At 36.4% G+C, this 15,140-nt stretch overlaps 1 protein-coding gene across 1 annotated transcript; it reads right to left on the reverse strand.

Annotated features, from left to right (window-relative positions):
* Positions 1-10,731: 10,731 nt before the first annotated feature.
* LOC136205450 (glucan endo-1,3-beta-glucosidase 8) lies at positions 10,732-14,345 on the reverse strand. The gene is made up of 2 exons (XM_065996048.1): positions 13,267-14,345; positions 10,732-11,915 (listed from the first exon to the last, which is right to left on the reverse strand). Exons 1-2 carry the CDS (start codon positions 13,593-13,595, stop codon positions 10,802-10,804), a joined length of 1,443 nt encoding a protein of 480 aa, XP_065852120.1. The 5' UTR covers positions 13,596-14,345; the 3' UTR covers positions 10,732-10,801.
* Between the last annotated feature and the right edge of the window lie 795 nt (positions 14,346-15,140).

A 15,140-nucleotide genomic window follows, 5' to 3' on the forward strand; every position in this document is an offset into this window, starting at 1 on the left:
ACAATCTCCCTAGGAACTCCTAACCCATGGTCTAACTTCAATTCGGTTTTGACTTTGACAACAGTTCCTGGATTAGTGACTTTTAGTGTCTCTGCATAGTCATATAGCCTCTTATATTGATCCCTAATCTGACCAGATATAATTTTCCTTCCCACACTCTTAGTCCTATAGCACTTTCGAGTAGACACATCATACCTCAAGTTAAAACATCTAGAAGAGACTCTTAGTTGACTTTTTAAAAATAATATAAATAATTGACTCTTACTGATTTAAGAGTGACTAAGAGTATCTCCAATGGGGTATATTGAACCACTCAATATACCCCATATACCTCATTGTATCATACTCTCCCATTGAAGAGAGTATGATACAAAAGCAAAAGTATCAATCGGTTGATAGCTCAACTTTTGCTACCAAATGGCAGCAAAAGTTGAGCACTAGTTTTATTTTATTTTTTTTAATTTTTTTAAAAAAATATTAAATGTTGTTACCATTGGAGAAGGCTCTCCAACGGTAACAACATTGTGTTACCGTTGGAGAGCCTTCTCCAACGGTACAAATTGATTTAATTTTTTTTAATTAATTATATATGTATTAATAACAATTTAATTGTGATCCATTGAATTATGAATTTTTTTCTATATATACCTATGAATTGTATTAAAAAAATTACATTCATTTTCTTCTAAAATTCTACCTATCAATTGTAGGAAAAAATTTCAATTCTTCACCATCTCCCAATTCAACTCCAAAGAATATTCGAAATGAAAATTATGAATATCCATTTTTCTCTCAAAATATCAACAATTTTCATAATCCCCCAAATTTTCCAAATTTTATGAACTACAACCCGCAACCAAATTTTAAAAATCAAACGAATTTTCCATATCCATATATATGCAAAATTTGGGCCGGGTTTTAATCCATACATGCCAAATTTTGGCTCCCCTAATGGATTTCAAGCCGTTCAAATGTGCAATCCAATTATGAGAGATTATCTCCTGCTGCTCAAGAAGTTACACCACATACAGATTCTGGTTATGAGTCTCAAATTCCAACATTTTCTACACAACCGGAGAATGACACTATTGTTCTTGATGAGGAAAATAGTAATCGGGAAAAATGCGTATCATGGAGCATAGAAGATCAAAAAATGCTTGTGAGTGCTTGGCTAACTATTTCAAGTTGCAGTGTTATTGGAAAAAGTCAACACTCAAAGACATTTTGGAAGCGAATCACTGATTACTTCAATGAAAATCGCCCATCCGGTTCACAAAGAAAGACTACTTCCGTCAAGCAACAATGGTATTGGATGCTTCCAACTATTAATGAATTCAATCAAATTTATAATAAATTGTTGGGAGAACATCATAGTGGTTGGAGTGACGATCAAGTGAAAGAAAATGCAGGATTAGTTTACAAACAAAACAAAAAGAAGGACTTCAGTCTTGAGCATGTTTGGCTTATGGTGAAAGATGATCTGAAATGGAAGGCAACCAATGGTATTGATCGAGCTTCTAAAAAGACTAGACTTGATGAAAGTGGTGCGTACTCTTCCTCGTCAAATGTAGAGACAGATTTTCAAGTTGATGACCGTGAAATACGTCCTATCGGACAAAAGGCTGCAAAGGCAAAGGCGAAGAGAAAGGAGAAGACGGATAATGAAACAAAATATGTCATGTTTATGACTAGAGTGGTTGAGTTAAACGAAGAAAGGATGCGCAAATTGGACGATTTTAAAGCACAATACGATAATAAAAGAAATTATGATGTATGATCACCAAGTATTGACTGCGGATACCGGCCATATGAACGAAGAGCAACTCGAGAATCATCGATTTTTATGTGCCGCAATCAAAAACCGATATAAGGAGTAGTAATTTTTATTTTAATGTCATTTTTATTTTTAATGCAATTTCTATTTTTAGTGTAATTTTTATTTTTAATGTCATTTTTATTTTTAATGCAATTTCTATTTTAATGTAATTTTTATTTTTAATGCAATTTCTATTAAAAACACCAAACTTTTAATTAGTCCACTATCAAGTACCAACTATTTTCAAAAAAGTCCTTAAAAATATATTTTGAATGCTTTAATTGAATACCAACAATTTTCAAAAAAACTAGCTGTTAGAAAATTAGCCATTAAAATAAAAAAAAATTAATTGGGTAGTTAAATTAATGGTAGAAAATAATAATAATAAATGTGATTTAATAGCGGGTCCATATGATTGAGTGATTTAAGTATTTAACCATTTGAGAAAGATAGTATGATGGAATAAAGTTTATTGGGTATGGTCCCACATTGATGATGTGTCATAGACATTGAGTGGTTAGTAGTATGATCCATTGTCGATGCTCTAAGATATATCATCTCTAACAATAATATTTTACCATTAAACAATATTTATCAATAGTAAGAGGTGAGAGACTCCACGATAAGAAATTATTAGTAAAAAAATTAATTAAGGATACATTAAGAGATGTAAAAAGACTGTCTATTAATAGAGAGGATATAGATGTTTTTATATTTAACTCTCATTCCTCAAATTTTAACTTAAGAGTCAAACTAAAAGATTGTCGGAGATGTTATGTCTCAAGTCAATTACAAATAAAAGTCGCTAGTAACTTTCTAAGGAATAAACTGATAAAGCTAAGACACCCCCACAAACCCAATTTTCACAAACTTATTTCCAACAATGAAAACTCACCAATTGGAATTTTAATTTGAATGAAAGTAGTATACATAGAATTAGTCAAAAAGATAATTATATTATATGGCTACAAATAATTAAATAAATAGCTGTCTATGAAAAAGGGGCATATATTTTTATGGATTGTTGTGGGTTGTTAGTAGGTGTTTGATACGACATAATTGAGAGAATAGGGTCTATCAAATTATTTAAATTTGAAACTTTGGATAAATATACATACTTATAATATATTCACCGTGCTTGTTATTCCATTTTCTTATTCTGTTTGTCTTTTTACATTAAAAATAAGAGTTTTAGATATTTAATTAGAAAACTGTTATTTATCTTCTATACGTAAAAAATAGATTTTTCCAATAGTAAGAAATCCATGTTTTTCCAACAACAAACTGTAACAATAAACAAAAAAAAAAAATAGTAACAACATAACAGTAAACTAAGCGGGCCCTTAAATCAAACGAGTCCTTAAACCAAAAGGGCCTTTAGTATTATATAGGATGGGCAGTTCCTAATGTTTTTTTTTTCTTTTGTATAGCTAATGAAATGGGATCCCATCCCATGTATTAAATTTTAGTGAAATATCACATGATTTGGCTAATTCACAATAATTTATGCTTCTTTTTAATACAACATTTTCACATGTTTGGTGCTGTATTTCTTTTTTTTCTTTTTTGAAATTCATCATCAGGATAATAGAAAACTAATAAAGTATTTTGTATTACATAAAAGAAAAAGAAAAATGATACAATGAATATATCTCATATCCTATCAGTCTGATTTACTTGTTGTTTGTTATTCGTGTTTATTATTTTTTGTTTGCTGTTTGTTATTGAAAAAAAAACTGTTTTTCCAATTTTTTTTAAACTACTTTTCATATATAAAAAGGCAAATCTGAATTCTCTAATCAAACACCTAAAACTCTCGTTTTTAAAAATGAAAAGTAAAACAAGTGGCGAAAATGAAGTAAACAAATACTTTCTTAAACATAATTTGATAATAAAATGTCAATTTATTTATTACAAACTATATTTTTATAAAAGTCCCATTTCTGATATAATTAATTTCTGCAACTTTAATTCTTGTAATAATAATACAATATTTTCTTAAAAAAATAAATAAATAATAATATACACTATTAGAGCAAATGTCAGATCCAGTTCAATGGGCGTATTAGGATCAACCTTAGGCCTGCCCCCATGTTTCAGAACCAGAAGGTATTTATTGTTGGGCTTTTTACCTAACTATAAATGAAAGAAATTACATAAAGGTGACATTCATTTAGGTACGGTTTGGTTCGTGAAATAGATTATTAGTTATTTTTAGTTATTCTACCATTTGGTTCATTATATTTTTTCGGAATAACTATTCTTTAACATTTTTTGTATTCTTTGTAGAATGAGATTTTTAAAATAGTTATTTCATAACTAATAACTAATATTTCATTTGATTCCAAAATTACCTCTTTTATATGTATCGATCATCATCGGTTTCACATTTCTTCCTATTCGTTACTGTTGCTTCGTTCCTCTCTTTTCAGTTGAGTTACTACGTTCCTTTGACTAGCTTACTTTGTTCCTTCGAACGTAAACAGACTTGCTTGATAACGTGAAAAATATTAAAAACATGAAACAGTAAAAATTGTATGATGTATCTGTTAACAATCAGAATATAGAAATGGAAGGGCCAAAAGTGTTGAAGGTCTACACTAGGAAGAAGGGTAAAGTGAAAAATTAGTAGAAGGGAGGACAATAGGCTTTTATCTGGTAGTTGACAATTTAGTATAAATAAAGGGGGGTCTGTTATTTTGAGGATCAGAAAAGTGTTTACCTATTTTGGGACCACCTGTATTTTGGGCAGGGGGGAGTGGGGCTGTGTCCCTGAATATGTTTGCTTAGCTAGTAAGTTTACTGTTTTATTGTTTATCAATACTATCCATTATCTTCTTCATCATCTGTTTCTATTAATTATCTGAACTCTACCTTAATCTGTGAGCATTCTCTATCAATTTGGTCCGACCTGCCGGATGTCCAAGACCGGCGACCAAATGGATTCACGAATCCAGAACAAATTTGAAGCTACTGATGCTAAGATAGTGGGGATTGAGAAACAACTTAGCAGCATGGGGAAGCAGACCACTGTGTTATCTCAAAATGTTTCTTCATTGTAAGTATCATCAGAAGAAATACGACACCAACTGGCCCTCATTGTAAAGAAACTTGAGAAACTCCCTCAAAGCGAGGAGGAGTCTGTTTCGCAGGGTCGGGATGGAGCTGACCGGACAGAAGAGAGCACCGGCAACGCTCTCATGACGGGCAATATCGTCACTCCAGCTCCACGGAGACAACTATAGATGGGTGGGTTAACTCCAGTCAACAACACAACGTCGTATGGAAGTGATCCGTATTTGGCAGGAAGAAGAGTAAAACTGCCATTGTTTGATGGCATTGACCCAAAGGGATGGCTGACAAGGTCCGAGACCTATTTTAGAATTAATCGTACGCCGGAGGAGTTGTGGCTTGACAATGCCGAGGTATGCATGGAAGGGCCAGCAATTACCTGGTTCACACTCTTACGAGAGTCGAATCCGGAATTTACATGGGAAGTCTTTAAGGCAGAGTTTCTACAGCGGTTTGGTCACACCGACACACCAAACCCATATGAGGAAATCGCAGCTTTGCAACAAAATGGGACAGTGGCTGAGTTTATAGAAGAATTTGAGTTGGTCGCATCGCTGATTCCTCGCCAACCGGAGTTACAGTACGTTGGGTATTTTGTAAAAGGGTTGAAAGAAGAAATCCGCAACAAGGTATGGATGCACCATCCATCAACACGTCTGGAAGCAATGAAACTTGCTCGGACGGCGGACTCCACCATCGAAAAAGAGAAGAGAGGTGCTGCTAATTTAGGGCTAACTTTAGGAATGAAATAGAAGGGAGGAGCTGGTCACGTGACACAATGGAGGGGATTTAATTTTAGCAGGCCAAATAGTTTGGGTCGTGATGGGTAGAGATGGGCTGGGCTTGACAGAAACAATTATGGGGCAAAAAGTGGAAGTGGGAGATCGATGGCTGCTTCTTCTACAACCTCAGTAGTGCAAAATTCTCTAACAGTGAGAAATAGAGGAACCAAGCATATTACTCAGGCAGAGTGGGACGATAGGAAGAGAAATGGTCTTTGTTTCAGATGCGGACAACCCTACTCCCCGCAACATCGCTGTACGGAAGGAAAATTGAGGATTTTGTTATTAGCCGATGACGAGATGGTAAATGAAGAAGGGGAAATCGTCGTGGCTGAAGTCGTCAATATGCAGGAAGGCAACGAAGAAGATGGAAATGGAGACTGCCAGGTGCTGGAATGGAACGGAATGGCTAGCAATACCGAGGAGGACCTCAGAACGTTCAAATTCATAGGTACAATCTCTGGAATCCCCATTACTGTTCTGATAGACAGCGGAGCGACGCATAACTTTGTATCTCGGCGATTGGTGGAGTCGTTGGGTTTGCATTGTGAAGAAGGAAGAGCGCTGACCATTCGGTTGGGCGATGGGTATCAAGTTAAGGTCTCTCAATTCTGCCGTAAGCTAGAAATTGGTATGGGTCAATGTGATTGTCATGTTAGAGCATTGGTCCTGGATATGGGGAATTTGGATATGATTCTGGGTATTGAGTGGCTGCGAACTTTAGGGGAGGTCTGCCACGATTGGAAGTTGAGGAAAATGAAGTTTTGGAAAGAGGGACAACAAGTGGAGATTATGGGTTCAAACAAAAGTTGTCGGGAAGCACCGTCATTACAATTGTGGTTGCAAGAAGATGAAGATGAAGATGAGAAAGGGGCTATAGAGGTCAAGACAAAGGAATTTAGCAAGGGTAATAATGGGGAAGGGAAACAGAGAACTGAACTGAAGGAGTTGTTGAATAAGTTTCAATCAGTGTTTGTAGAGCCAAGGGGTCTACCTCCACCAAGAAAGACGTCACATGCCATCACTTTAATTCCGGGAAGCAACCCTGTCTGCGTTCGGCCGTATCGTTACCCTCACTACCACAAGGATGAGATTCAGAGACAAGTCACAGACATGCTAGAACAAGGCATAGTTTGAAACAACAACAGTGCTTACTCAAGTCCAGTTCTGTTGGTGAAAAAGAAGGATGCGACATGGCGTTTATGTGTGGATTATCGGGCTCTCAACAAAGTGACAATTCCGGAAAAATACCCAATCCCGATTGTTGATGAGTTGTTAGAAGAATTACATGGAGCTCATTATTTTTCTAAAATAGACCTAAAATCGGGTTATCATCAAATTTTAATGAAGAACAATGATATTGAAAAAACGGCCTTCAAGACGCACAACGACCATTACGAATATCTTGTAATGCCGTTCGGATTGATGAACGCCCCATCAACATTTCAGGCAATGATGAATGACATTTTTAGACCTTTTCTCCGACAGTTCGTGCTCGTTTTCTTCGATGATTTACTGGTTTTTAGCAAAAGTTGGGAAGAACACATAAGACACATGGAAGAAGTTTTGAAGGAACTGGAGACACATCAATTCGTGGCCAACGGGAAGAAGTGTCAGTTTGGTGGGCGTTTGGTGGAGTATTTGGGTCATGTTATCAATGGGGAAGGAGTGCAAATGGACCCGGCAAAAGTGGAAGCAGTGGTATCCTGGCCAGTCCCAAAAACAGTGAAAGGTGTTCGTGGATTTCTCGGGTTAACTGGTTACTATCGAAAGTTTATTGCGAACTATGGCAAAATTGCTAGGCCATTAACTGATCTTACAAAGAAAGATGGGTTCCGGTGGAATGATCAAGCTCAAGCAGCATTCGAGTCGCTAAAAAGGGCCATTACTCAAGCGCTGGTCCTCGCGTTACCAAATTTTGAAGATCCTTTGAACATTGAGTGTGATGCTTCCGGACGGGGAGTGGGTGCGGTGTTGATGCAGCAAGCAAGACCAATCGCCTATTTCAGCAGGGCATTAGGGGACAGAAATTTGGCAAAGTCCGCCTACGACAAAGAAATCATGGGTTTGGCTCTTGCTATCCATCACTGGAGGCCGTACTTGTTGGGCAGAAAATTCCGGGTTTTCACTGACCAAAAGAGCCTAAAGCATCTCCTTAATCAACGGATAACAACTTGTGACCAACAGAATTGGGTGGCGAAACTTCTGGGTTATGAGTTTGACATATTCTACAAACCCGGCAAGCTAAATAATGCCGCTGATGCACTATCACGACGTGAAGAAAGTGGAGAGTTACAGTGGATAAACTCATATCCGAAATGGGAAGATGGATCGCAATTGATGAAGGAGGCTGAAACTGATCCACAGTTGATTAAGATAAGAGCAGCACTTCTCAAAGATCCCACGTCTAAGTCAGGGTTTCATGTGCAAGGTGGGGTTCTATTATACAAAAACAGGTTAGTCATTTCAGCCAACTCATCTTTAATTCGTTCTCTGCTACATGAATTTCACTCATCTCCAATTGGGGGTCATTCGGGATTCTACCGGACCTATAGACGTCTAGCAGCGAACGTTTATTGGGTTGGAATGAGCAAGTCAGTTCAGAATTATGTCGGGATTCTACCTGCTGGTCTTTTGCAGCCGTTGGAAATTCCGGAAGTGGTGTGGACGGAACTGTCGATGGATTTCATCACCGGGTTACCTAAGTCTAAGGGTTTTGATTCGATATTAGTGGTTGTCGACAGACTGAGCAAATATGCTCATTTTATTACTTTAAGACATCCGTATTCGGCTAAGTCGGTAGCAGAATCGTTCACAAAAGAAGTTGTTAGACTACATGGCATCCCGAAGGCAATTGTGAGCGATCGTGACCCCATCTTTATGAGTTCGTTTTGGTCAGAAATGTTTAAATTACAAGGGACAGCATTGCAACTGTCTTCAGCCTACCACCCAGAAACTGATGGGCAAACGGAAGTAACAAACAGGTGTTTGGAGGCTTACCTGAGATGCTTTGCAGTAGAGCAGCCACAAACGTGGGCAAATTGGATACATTGGGCTGAATTTTGGTTCAATACCACATATCGAGTATCGTCAGGCATGACCCCTTTTGAAGTAGTTTACGGGCGTAAACCCCCCACCCCTTTTCAGTTCGTACTTGGAGAAGTAAGAGTGGAAATGGTTGCGAGGGAGTTAGAAGATAGGACACGTGCTCTAGCTCAGTTGAAGTTCAACTTGCAAAAGGCGCAACAAACAATGAAGTCAAGGGCTGATATGAGTCGACGTGACATAACGTTTAAGAAGGGAGATTGGGCCTACTTAAAGTTACGGCCGCACCAACAACAGTCTGTAGCTAGGCGAATCAATCAAAAAATGGCAGCAAGGTTCTATGGCCCGTTTCATATCATTAAACGAATTGGGGAAGTGGCCTACGAGTTACAATTGCCTCCACAGTCTAGAGTACACCCTGTGTTCCACGTATCCATGTTAAAATGGGCAGACCAGCCTCGTTCAGTAGAACCATCGTTGTCAGCAGGGTTTGAAATTGACATTGATGATTCCTTGCAACCAGTCCGTGTGCTAGCAAACCGTACAGTAACAAAGCGAGGAGAACAAGTCAAGCAGTGGCTCGTTCAATGGAAAGATCGAAGAGCAAAAGAAGAAACTTGGGAGGATGAAATTATGATACGGACTCAGTACCCGTCCTTTAGTCTTGTGGACAAGACTAGTTCCCCAGCGGGTGGCAATGTTAACAATCAGAATATAGAAATGGGAGGGCCAAAAGTGTTGAGGGTCTACACTAGGAAGAAGGGTAAAGTGGGAAATTAGTAGAAGGGAGGGCAATAGGCTTTTGTCTGGTAGTTGACAATTTAGTATAAATAAAGGGGGATCTGTTATTTTGGGGATCAGAAAAGTGTTTACCTATTTTGGGACCACCTGTATTTTGGGCAGGGGGGAGTGGGACTGTGTCCCTGGATATGTTTGCTTAGCTAGTAAGTTTATTGTTTTATTGTTTATCAATACTATCCATTATCTTCTTCATCATCTGTTTCTATTAATTATATGAACTCTACCTTAATCTGTGAGCATTCTCTATCAGTATCATAAAACCATTAAACTTTTTGCAAGAGCACTTATGATGTCAATTTTGAAGAAACAATATTTTTCAATATGGAGAATTTTTCATCTGTGACATCTAAAATTAGTAAAGATGATCTTCATATTAATATAAGAATCAGTAATGATAATTCGAGTCATTTATTTTTGGCCTAATATATCACTAGCTCCATGAACTTGTCCAAAATCTTAGATTGGTTTCCTGAACTTTGCAAGTGTCTCACCAGCTTCCTAAACTTGTTTATCTCGTATCACTAGCTCCCTAAACTTGTCCATAAAAGTAGATTAGCTCCCTGAACTTTGTAAGTGTCCCATGAACTCTCCAAAATTGCTTATTTTGTAATAACTAAATACAAAAGCCATAATATTAACTCTCGATTCTCAGCCATTCAATCTCTCAAACCTGCAACACTAACTCTTATAATAGGTTGAAAGGTAGGAGAAGCGAAAAAATTACCTCTTGAATAGATGAAGACGTATTTTTAGAATTTAGGTTTAATAAGTTTTTGTATATAGTTGTTACATAATAAACAAGTTTAGGGAGTTGGTGAGACACTTGCAAAGTTCAGGAAGCTAATCTACTTTTATGGACAAGTTTAGGAAGCTGTGATACGAAATAAGCAAGTTTAGGGAGCTGGTGAGACACTTGTAAAGTTCAGGAAGCCAATCTACTATCTTGAACAAGTTCAGGGAGTTGGTAATGTATTACGCCTTTATTTTTTGAAGTGAAAAAAAAACTCACGTGCTTTCTTGTTTTGTCGAAACAAGTATCAGTGACATTTCTTTTGTTGAAACGAGAACTTGAGTTTTCGTTTTGCTAAAAACGAGAATCTTTTAATTTGACGCTATAACTAATATTTCAAGGTCATGCGTCTCTCATAGGGGTACATCCAACACAGAAACACTGAACCATATAACTAATATTTCTTGATTTTTCTGCCAGAAATAAATCTATAATAACTCAAATTCATAAAACAAGCTCAATATTGTATGTAAATATTACAACCCAAATATCTATCTACAAAACCAGTAAAAATGTCAATACTGTTACAATTGCTAAAGACAGCAACAATGTAGGATGAACAACACATGAATCTGAAGCTATTTGAATCATAAAATTGCAGGTCCCTGTCGACAGATTCTTCGTAGTAACCGTTCCCAAACCTTGAAAATAACAAGCCGTATCGTCTTGATTTTGCACCTGGTAATACATGTTGAATGCATATGAAGCATTTCCATTTGCATCCAAACTATTACATGACGACCCGTAACCAAGCGCTGTGCAATCCGAAAACGTGCAAGCGAAATCTATGTTATCTGCAAGCTTGCTAAGGTCCTTCGCATTCGGATTGAACATACACCATTTAGTTGGTAGATATTCCACATTCTGTGCGCCTATAAGAAGCTTGTTCTGACCTTGCCCTGAGAAATCTAGGGCAAATTTAGGCTGCCCATCGTAACGAAACACTCCCCAGTGACGCTCGAAGTTTCCAGGTGCTATACTCTTGGCATCCTCATCAAGTAGACCAAACAAATAGACTTCTATAAATCCAGGCCGGAGTGGGGTGCCACTGTTTTTCGCAAGTCGTGGGAGCAACCCGTTATAAAATCTGTAAGCATAATCGTTTTTCGCATTTTTGTCTCCATCAGTCGGCCAGCCTACCTCCCCAACTATAATGGGCATATTTCCATAACCAACTGCTTTGAGAGATGAGACCAAAGTGTCGAAATTTGCATCGAAAACGTTGGTGTATTGAATCCCTGTACCTGCATCTACAACAGGTTGGGGTGCACCATCAAAGAAAGCATAGTCAATAGGGAAGTCATCGTTTCCGAATAGACTCAGGAAAGGATAGATGTTAACGGTGAATGGTGCATTGTTCTTATTCATAAACTGAACCATTTGAGTCATGAGATCGAGGATATCAGTACGGAATCTTCCAGCAGACGGATAAGCCTGATTAGGGGGTGAGTTATAGACATCAGCATTTAAAGGCACAGTAGCCTTTATGTTCTCTCCAAGTCCAGCTTCATTAAGGGCATTCTGAATGTTCTGAAGTGCTGGAAAGGTAATGTTCACAAATGTTCCATTGTATGAACTAAGAAAAGGCTCGTTTCCAACTGCAACATACCTACACAGACATTGTAACAACTTAGTTTTTTCGCTGATATCTAATAAACGAACAGAATACAAGCAATTAATGCTAAATCGTCCGTCAGCTTGCTTAATCACAAGCATAATTGAATCTAATCCCAAAACATTTGCATAATATTCCTTCCACACTGAGAAAGCATAAGAAAAGATGTGGTCTGTAAAATTGTAACACAAAATACCGAAATCTTTCTGTGATTAAATCGTATCCCGTGTAATTTCAACAGGCGCATCCATAACAACAAGATTTCATCCAAAATACAGAAAATGAATTAAGTTATCAAGGAAAAAGCAGTTGAGTTTCTATGGTTCTCTAATCCTTCATAAAAAGAGCAATAGAAAAAATCAATGAATGGTATTATAGGGATACTAAAGGATAAACCATGCCAAAAAGAAGTCTTTGGAAGAAAAGAATTCTAAAAATCTATTTCTAAAATTCATTGGATCAGACAAAACTTATTTTATTCATCAAAATCAAAATTTACATCTCTTGGATTCTTGCCAATTGTTTTATCCTTTGAGTATAATAAAGTCCTCAGACAAAAATTAAAGGAGGATTGCACAGAAAAGAATCTTATACTCTCTGACAGATTGCTGAGTCCATAAGAAAAGGAAGATAAAGTTGGAGTCCCTCTTAAGATTCTCAAGTACCTTTTCCTTTTATTGAATTTCTCATCATGTGCTTGATAGCAGAGATCCAAAATCAACACTCAGATTTGAAAAAATATTTAACTTTATATAAATAAACTAGGGTATGGACAATAAAACTCCTATGCATCAGCATTGCATTAATGACCATCAGGTTTCTAACTTTTCCGACTAATAAATCTCAACCACAACGGCCACAAAAATATATAGTACTATTATATATATATTTTAGGCTGAAACATTTATATGAATCAATAATAGGAAACTTATAGTTTTTCCTAAAGCAAAACATAAGTTCAGCAAAATTTGTATGTCCACAGAAAAGAATCAACCTATTTCCATTTTTTATCAATCATAAACCGGATGAATCCATAATTTTAAAACGAAGATTTCTCAAATTGATTCATGATATATATTGTGAACAATCATAATCATGATTTAGACTGAAATGAAGACAAGATATAGTCAGATTCAGCTGCTTAACAAGATATAGTCAGATTCAACTACCATATTATCTTTAGGCAATATTTAGGTGAAAGTGAAAAACTGAAGCAGTAGCATACAGAAGGAAAGATGAACTCAAACTAGATTAGGCCCAAAATGAAAATACAAGTTCAATCAGAAAAGGTAACAAAAAAGCAGAAAGATTAAGATTAAGATTAAGAAGAAAAGGTTGAACTTACTTGATGTTAACTCCTCCATTAAAGTTGTAAACAGAAACATTCCTCTTGACCCAATCTTTGGCACGATCATATTCATTCATAACAGCAAGCTGATCATTAGGTATAGCTACCATAACCTCAAGCCCACTTCCAGCGAGAGCACTCATGGTGTTCCTATCTGCATCAAAAAGCTTCACTTTCTGGATCCCATTATCCTTCAACATTTGCACAACTAACTTTGGTGGTAATTTATGAGTAGCCTGGGTTCCCCAATTAAACCCTAAACCATGAACGCAATTCCCCAATACACCTAAAAGCAATACCAATCTGAAAAACCAGAAACTCCCCATTTTAGTGGAAGTCTCTAGAAACTGAAATGAAAAGGGAAATCAGATTGTTGGATCTATAAGGGATAAGAAAGCAGTGTAAATGGTTTGTTTCTTGTTGCAACTTGAACTCTTATTTGTTAATTTGTTCTGGAAGGGGTTTATGGAAAAAGAGAGGAGAGAGGAAGTAACCGTTTTTTGGCCAGGTGGGTACGCGAAACCAGCAAATACGGAATGGAGAGTATTGAGATCGTGCGATTTGTTACAAAGAAGGCTTAAAAGCAAAAGAATCCCAAAGAATATTGGGGAAAAGATCACAAAAAGAAACTCACAGAAAGAGGGAAATAAATAGGAAACTGAAGAGTTGTTTTCTCCTCCAATCAATGGAGGATCCGCAACTAAGAAACAGTTTTTGGTACAGAGAAGCAGAGTAATTAAAGGAGAAACAAACAGTAACAGCACAAATCGAAACTGATGAGTTGAAAAGAATCAAACGCCAAACACAGTGAATTAAATTGGAAGATGGGGTTACCAATCAAAAATAAGAATCGGAAAGAACAGGGGGACTGGAATGGTATGAGTTAAATTGATTAAAAACTGGAACAGTCATCAATGGAAACAAAATACAAAAAGACGATAAAGAGAGCGAGAAAGTGAGATGGTGGCATGTGAAAAAGGTGAAAAACAAGGGAATGGACACGGAAAGGGGACGCGGAATACAGAATATCTGAGATATTTAACTATTTAGAGATCTTAACGGCTAGAATTTGATATTTTCATAAATATCATTATAGAGGTTGAAAGAAACGTACAAAGATAGTAATGGGGTTTTGAGATATATTAATGGAGGAATTGAAAAGGTGCCTTCCTTTTCAAAATTGAGTTATTTTTCCATTTGCAAAGGTAGATAGATGCTAAAGGTTTCCTATTAGTTAAGATTTATTAGGACTTCGTGCCTCTTTTGTTCTTATTTGCCTACTTTCTTTTATTATTACTAGTTTTGACCGTGCGATGTACGGATTCATCTTAATATATAAATATTAACAAAAAAAATATATAATTTAATAATTACAATTAATGATATAAATATGCTATATAAATTAAATATTATTATTTTATTTTCACATTTAATTTAAATAATCTTTTTATAGATAAATATAATAATATAATTAAAATTAATATATTATATATTTTATCAGTAAAAAATAATGAAGTGACACCTCAGCTCCATCGTTACTGTTTTATATTATATATAGATTTTAATAACATATATATATATATTTTTTTTTTTTTTGAGAAAAGAATCAATGAATTAATCAATAATGAAGGTTACATCCTTATGAACGAAATACCAAATGGGAGCCGGGCAGTCCTCTATAAACACCATAGAGTCTTTTAAGTCCTTGGCCCATTGAGCAATAAAATGAGCTACTTGATTTCCTGTTCTACTTACAAAGTGAATAGACGAAGAAAGGAAGATAGAAAACCACGTGGCAGCGTCTTCATAAAGAAACCTCAAAGATGATGCCAGGAAAACCTGAGATTGGAGGGTCTTGACCACTGTCTGTG

The sequence above is a fragment of the Euphorbia lathyris genome, chromosome 9, assembly GCF_963576675.1.
Source record: "Euphorbia lathyris chromosome 9, ddEupLath1.1, whole genome shotgun sequence".
NCBI classification, from domain to species: Eukaryota; Viridiplantae; Streptophyta; class Magnoliopsida; order Malpighiales; family Euphorbiaceae; genus Euphorbia; species Euphorbia lathyris.

What these genes read in the sequence shown, in the direction of transcription:
- LOC136205450 (XM_065996048.1), bottom strand. Translation starts at nt 13,595, where the DNA reads ATGGGGAGTTTCTGGTTTTTCAGATTGGTATTGCTTTTAGGTGTATTG. An exon ending in AATGGAGGAGTTAACATCAA is followed by an intron (nt 11,916 to 13,266) that starts GTAAGTTCAACC and finishes ATGTCTGTGTAG; the next exon opens with GTATGTTGCAGTTGGAAACG.